At 33.2% G+C, this 6,882-nt stretch overlaps 1 protein-coding gene across 4 annotated transcripts; it reads right to left on the bottom strand.

Annotated features, from left to right (window-relative positions):
• Positions 1-397: 397 nt before the first annotated feature.
• On the bottom strand, positions 398-6,647 carry LOC143534927 (protein GID8 homolog). Of its 4 annotated transcripts, none has more exons than XM_077029294.1 (7): positions 6,448-6,647; positions 4,573-4,732; positions 4,368-4,471; positions 3,455-3,586; positions 3,207-3,363; positions 1,765-1,919; positions 402-587 (listed from the first exon to the last, which is right to left on the bottom strand). In XM_077029294.1, the coding sequence occupies exons 1-6, from the start codon at positions 6,496-6,498 to the stop codon at positions 1,798-1,800; spliced, it is 726 nt and encodes a 241-aa protein (XP_076885409.1). In that variant the 5' UTR covers positions 6,499-6,647; the 3' UTR covers positions 402-587; positions 1,765-1,797. The 4 variants fall into 4 exon arrangements, with proteins under 4 accessions (XP_076885410.1, XP_076885409.1, XP_076885407.1 ...); XM_077029292.1 differs by having other exon boundaries at positions 403-587; positions 4,368-4,474; XM_077029295.1 differs by lacking the exon at positions 6,448-6,647 and having other exon boundaries at positions 398-587; positions 4,368-4,474; positions 4,573-4,738.
• Between the last annotated feature and the right edge of the window lie 235 nt (positions 6,648-6,882).

The raw sequence follows: 6,882 nt of genomic DNA, 5'->3' as shown, positions 1-6,882 counted from the left end.
TGGGTATGGTAGGAACCGGTTCCGGGTATAGTCGGGTATTTGACCTAGTTTTGACCGGGTTTTTCAGATAGGGTCGGGTTTTGAGCGGGTAAAGGTGGAACCGGTTTCGGCGGGTCTAGTTCCAGGTACATGTCGAGGAAGAAATCCAATACCAGGTCATACCCACGGGTCGAGTACGGGTAGAAACCGGTTCCGGGTCGTGTCCGGATTCAGGTATTTTGTGCACCTCTACGTATCAGTACCAAACCGAGCATTTTCAAGAAAATCGTACTAAGCTCATCCCAGCAAAGAAGCATATAGATTGTACAAAAAAATTAATCCTATATATTACTACTATATATATGCAAGACCTTTGTCTCTAAGGTCAAAATGAACACAAAGTATAAATAACCAAATAAGTCTAAAAGATATTTAAATTAACAATTAAGAAAGCAAAACAGACTGTGTTATGGCATACAAAGTCTAAATTTATTTACCAAAGTAATCATAGTTTAAAAGCTGAAAGCTTAATGGAACAAAGAGAAATATAACTGCCAATGATCCAACTCTTGGTAGTTCTTGCCACAAAGTCCAATATTGCACATTGCCTGTCACGAAACAAGAATTGCGGTTTAGCTAGTTACAATATACAAATATGAAGATGTCGTATCGAATTTCAAATGTAGCATGATAGCAAAACATATAAATAAAAGGCATAACATTCGTAAGGCATAACAACCGTATAGTCGTGTGAGTTGCTTTTATGTGGCCGAATGCATCAAGAAGAAGAGGTCGTATGGAAAGAACTGATTCGTCTGTTATAGTGGCTTTGATAAACGACGCATAATTATCATAGCAGATCACCCAACAAAACTTAGCAATAGTTTTGTTACTATTAGTCTATTACCAATATTATCATTGTCATTATATGGCATCTTATTAATTTATTAACAGCGAATAAAATGATAAATCTTACATCTAGGGGTGTGCGTGGTGCGGTTCGGTGCGGTTTCAGCTAAAACCAAACCGAAAACCAAAACTTCGGTTTTTGTAATTTTTGAAACCGTTCTATTTCGGTTTTACCGGTTTCGGTTTTTCGGTTTTTGTTCGGTTTCGGTTTTTTCAGTTTTTGTCATTTGAGCTTTAAAATTTCAGGCCGAAAAAAAAGTTGGCAAAAAATAATGAATTTAGGTATAAATAATTTTGTTAATTGTAAATAATAGACTAGTATATATCTGACCAAAAATATTTGAGTTGCATATTTATTAAATTCTTATAAATTACTTAATATAATATATAAAAAAACAAAAACTTAGGAATTCGGTTCGGTCCGGTTTTTTCGGTTTTTATTATATGCAAAACCAAAACCGAACCGTTAGTTCGGTTTTTACAAAAACATAAAACCAAACCATTGGTTTTTGTTTCGGTTCGGTTTTTTCGGTTTCTTGCACACCCCTACTTACATCACTTACAAATATATATATATAGCATGTTTTCTAAGGAGTACGAAAATATTATGAAGAACGAAAGAATTAGGTTAAAAGATCAAAATAGTTGTCACTTCACATGTCAAACGTATACGAGCATTTACTCTCTAAATAGGGTCACGAACACAGTACGTTTAAGCGAAAGATAATCATAATTTATTTCACAAAACATAAGAGTATCTTCACAATTTTAATTCCAAAATACAAACCACAAAGAACTGTGATTACAACTAAAACATGTTCAAGATTTTCAAGATAAGATTGCAACAAATGATGAAAACATGACGGCTATACGTACCAGGGTTGGTTCTGTTTTGGCATGTAACGAATGTCAAACAGGCGGGTCTTCGAGAGTAGCAGTGAAAAGATCGGTGATTCGTGGATAAGCCGCTTTCTCATCAAGCTGATTTTGAGCCCATAACAGCATTCTTAACAAACTTGGGAGCTTCGGGTCTGTTAATCATGATTGATTGATTGATTGATTGATTGAATGTTAATACTAAAAACGAATTTTAGTATTTACATTCAAAAAACCAAGATATTGTATGCTTCAAAAAATTAAAAAGTTAATAAAGACGTTACTGAAGATATACCGGCTTACAACATCTTAAACTGATTTATTGAAAGACTTGGAAAAGAGTGGCTTTTGTATTCAAATTTAAATACTTAATAGATTAAATTACACTTATAATAACTGCGGTATTCAAAAATCAAGAGTTATTAATTAGCCCCCTTACACAATTTTAGTTGCATAAAAACTACTTTGGGCCCAAAACCGGATGCAGTAAGATTGAAGTTGTTGATGAAGAGAAAATTTTACATTTTTACCCTCCTCCACTGCCATCTTGAAGAAGAGGAATTAAAAAAATCATAATGTAAACCTCGAGAACTTGAAATCAGATATATTTTGAAGAGGAAGAACAGGATTTAAAAAAATCCATAATAGAAACCTCGAGAACTCGAAATCCGAAACATTTTCTTCTCCATCTTCTTAGAGAAGACAATTAAAAAAAACAAAAAATCAAATGAAAACCTTTAAAATCCAAAATAAATAAATAAATAAATAAATAAAATAAAATCATTCTCATCATCTTCTTCAAGATGAAAAGCATGTTTTACGAGAAAAGAAAGATGATGGAAAAAGAAACTTTTTTGTTTAAAAAATTTTTGAGTGAAAATTTGCTCATGGGTTTCATCAGATGATGAAAGATTTGATTTTTATAAAGTTGGTTTCGGGTTTCAAGCATTTGATTTTTCAAAGCTTTGCGTTTCCAGTTTTCAAAGTTTCACTCTAAATTATCTTTTAAATTAAAGGGAGGATAAAATGGTAAACTTGCGCGTACTTCACGGGTCCAATCTCACATCATCTACTACAAAGACCAAAAGCATGCAAAAAGTTCTTCAAGGAATTAATCAATTAATCAACTAATATTGCTTAGGGACTAGTTTCATAACGTCTGATATACGACAGAGAAAGAAAGTCTAGGTTACTCTGCTTAAAGTTATAAAATTCAGAAAAATGTGATGACGGATCAAAAGTTTCAAAACAATCTTATATCACACTACAAATTTCCATGTTTTGATCGGTTGCCCATCCCGTCCCGACTATTTCATTTTCCATTAGCAACTTATGCATGATAAGAAACACAACGCCATATCAAACGAGCCAAAAATAAGCAAATGCTAACTTCAATGTCAACTGCCAAATATCAATTTACTCAAAAGTAGATAAACACTGACCTTTTTCATGGCTTTGACTAGTAAGGATCGCCGCATTGACCTCGCTTGCGGTTTTTAAACGCTGCGATATATATAAGAGATCTCCAACAGGGCTGTTTTTAACATCTTCAAAAGCCAGCAGCGCGACCGTTCTCTCCAACTCCTCTAGAAAGCTTTGCTGCAATCATGGGATCTTATCTTTATAAACAATTACTAAAAATAAAAATTTAAATACAAAAAAAAACAGTATTAATAAAGATAGAAATTACATTTTCTTCTCCCCTTGGAGCGAGTTCCTCTTGAGCAAATTCTAAAGCTTCTTCAACCTTTCCGTTTCTAATCAATTCTATCAACCTTTGCTGCTGCAGATGGAAAAATAGCTGTGGATTCGTATCTAGAATCTGCACAATATATTTGCCACGTCAGCATTTATAAGTTATAACTAGAGGTGCACAAACCGGTTTAAAACTCAATACCGGTTTGGGTTGAAACCGGTTCGGTTTAGTAAACAAATGTCAAAACCGGTTTATGATCAGTTTCGGTTCGGGTTGAAACCGGTTCGGTTTGGTCAACAAAAGTCAAAACCGGTTTATGATTGGTTTCCGTTCGGGTTAAAACCGGTCGGTTTGGTCAACAAAAGTCAAAACCGGTTTATGATCGGTTTCGGATCGGGCTGAAACCGGTTTAGTTTGGTCAACAAAAGTCATAACCGGTTTATAATCGGTTACAGTTCAGGCTGAAACCAGTTTCTTGACCAGGTGACAATCGGTTTCAGTTCCGGTTTTGATCGGTATAGGTTCGAGTTTTGACCGGTTTTTGCCCGGTTTTGGCCGGTTTCGGTTTGGTTAACCAGTTTTGGTGGAGAAAATTACAAACCGGTTTATAATCGGTTTCGATTCGAGCTGAAACCGGTTTCTAGACCAGGTGGCGATCGCTTTCGGTTCGGGTTTCAATTCAGGTTTTGACCGGTCTTTGCCGGTTTCGGTTTGGTTAACCAGTTTTGTTGGAGAAATGTACAAATCGGTTCCGAACCGACGGTTTCAATCGGTTCCAAACCGGTTTGGTCACGTTTCGATTTTCGGGTTGGTTCGGTTAACCGGTTTATTTGCCCACCTCTATTTATAACAGTTAACAGTGAAGAAAAAGTAAGGCTTTATAAAGCAAAATAAGCAACTAACTAACCTCGGGATTCAGATCATTAACTTTTTCAATTGCATCTTCAACATTCCCAGACTGTACAGCTTTCTTAACCGCCATACGATCTGTAATGGTAGCAAGGTCTATATCTGCTAATTATATATAAGGAAGTTCAAAGCAATGGAAAAAGTATATTCAAATAAACAAATAAACATTATAAACAACTTGTCTAGGAAATAAAAAAGGATACGTTCCGTGCCAGATTCCATTCGGAACTTTTCTGCTGCATCAACGTATCCCTCGGTGACAAGAAAATTCATAACCAACTTGTTCATGTCTTCTTTTTGAATTTTAACATCATTAAGTTTTTTCTCCCATTCTTCCCTTGTTATCACCTTCTTTGAAGTAGCCTGCATGTAATAAAAATAAATATAAAATTAAAAATAAACCACACGCTTATGCAAGTAGGGGTGTGCATGGTGCGGTTCGGTGCGGTTTTTGGCTAAAACCAAACCGAAAACCAAAACTTCGGTTTTTGGAGTTTTTGAAACCGTTCGGTTTCGGTTTTTTCGGTTTTGGTTTTTCGGTTTTCGTTTCGGTTCGGTTTCGGTTTTTGCCATTTGAGCTTGAAAATTTTAGGCCGAAAAAAAGGTTGGCAAAAAAATAATGAATTTAGGTATAAATAATTTTATTAATTGTAAAATAATAGATTATTATACATTTGATCAAAAATATTGGAGTTACATATTTATTAAATTCTTATAAATTACTTAATATAAATATAAAAAACAAAAATTTAAGAATTCGGTTTGGTTTGGTTTTTTCGGTTTTTATTACATGCAAAACCAAAACCGAACCGTTAGTGCGGTTTTTACAAAAACATAAAACCAAACCGTCGGTTTTTGTTTCGGTTTGGTTATTTCGGTTTGGATTTTTCAGTTCTTTCGGTTCCGGATTGGTTTTTTCGGTTTATTGCACACCCCTATATGCAAGTATATTTTGTAAGCAACAAGTTTTTTTTTCCTTTTGCAAACATGGCGTTCGAAGTGACTCTCATACGGATCAAATATGTTAAAAAAAACATTTGCAAGAAACTGATAAAAATCATAAAATACAGGATTTACATTTTACACGTAAAAATATCATCTTGATCAGTATTGTGCATTTTTATAGCCTCACTCAATCTTAATATGACCATTTCTCTGCCAAAAGAGACTGCAACATCTAACTAGACATGTAGTTCAAAAAAATGACAAACTTATGGCTCTGTTAATTAGATGTTATTAGATGTATATAATAGTCCATATCACGAAAAACTAATCCAATCAACTACCACATGCATACAAGAATGAAAAAGGCAAAAAGATCATTTGCTTGTACTTAACCAATAAACTATGTTGATTTATATGAAACTCATAAATCTAGTTACAAACTCACCGCATCATGCACAGTTACAAGGGATGAAATGCACCGAACGTTCGGCGGGAAGTTTGTTTATTTTTTTCGTTTAATAAATGAACAAGGAATTTCGTCCGAGTAAATGAGCGAACACGAAAAGAGACCATGTTCGTTCAATTGTGTTTGTAAACGTTTGATAAGGCGTTTGTTTATGTTCATTAAAGGCTTTTTATATTTTTTAATGATTATTCTAATCTTTATCATACAAATTCAAGCAAAGTTATTAACTTCAAAACAAATATATATATATATACGAGCATACACGATTAATTTACATGTAAGTAGCCATACCGAACCATTGACACCGTTCACAAACAAGTTCATCTCTTTAATGAACGAACACGAACAAACAACTTCTAAGTAAACATGTTGATATGTGTTTTAAGTATATGCTACCAAGTACCAATTTTTATCTACAAATAAACCCTAAAAAATAAATAAATTATTAACACCAAATCAATTTTAAAAAATATAGAAACCCTAGGTTCAAAAATCACAAAATTAACAACAAACCCATAAAAATTAACCACAAATAACAAATACCCAGATACTGAATCATCATCGATTCGAATATAAACTAATAATAATAATAATAATAATAATAATAATAATAATAATAATAATATGAAAGAAGGAACATAAATGAATAATAATAATAATTGAATACCATGGCTTCAATCTCTGCTAGTTGACGGATTACACTCCAAAATAATGACATCAGTTTGCTGCCAAATCCATCTAACGAATTTGATCACTTGATTTATTTTTGATTTTTGAATATATTTTTTTGTTATTATAGATCGAAGATCAACACTGGGTTTTATTATTATTATTATTGAGGGATGAATATGAAGATTATTTGTTTCAAAATGGCCCCTGAGGTTAGGATTATTTACATTATTCAACTTGTTTGATGTTCGCTCGAAAAATGTTCCGAAAATATTTACATGATTTTGGCCTAGTTTGAATTGTATGCGAGACAAGCACGAGTGAAATACGCTATTTTTGGTTCGGTTCATTTCGGGTATTGTTATGTTGGTTTGAATTACTTTCTAATTTATTTTTATATATGTGTATATATACACAATTTTAAATTTTTTTA

Source organism: Bidens hawaiensis, unplaced genomic scaffold (genome assembly GCF_021521415.1).
Source record: "Bidens hawaiensis isolate Kalapana, Puna unplaced genomic scaffold, B.hawaiensis_p1.1 tig00010382_1, whole genome shotgun sequence".
Taxonomy (NCBI): Eukaryota; Viridiplantae; Streptophyta; class Magnoliopsida; order Asterales; family Asteraceae; genus Bidens; species Bidens hawaiensis.
Note: the sequence above shows the minus strand (reverse complement) of the source record. Positions and strands in the feature narration are given on the sequence as shown.

Bases quoted from the DNA above. Each gene is read 5' to 3' on its own strand.
- LOC143534927 (XM_077029292.1), bottom strand. From the start codon at position 6,498: ATGTCATTATTTTGGAGTGTAATCCGTCAACTAGCAGAGATTGAAGCC. The intron at 4,475-4,572 runs GTATCCTTTTTT...ATATATAATTAG, and splicing joins AATGGAATCTGGCACGGAAC to CAGATATAGACCTTGCTACC. The intron at 1,920-3,206 runs GTCAGTGTTTAT...CATGATTAACAG, and splicing joins TAGTCAAAGCCATGAAAAAG to ACCCGAAGCTCCCAAGTTTG.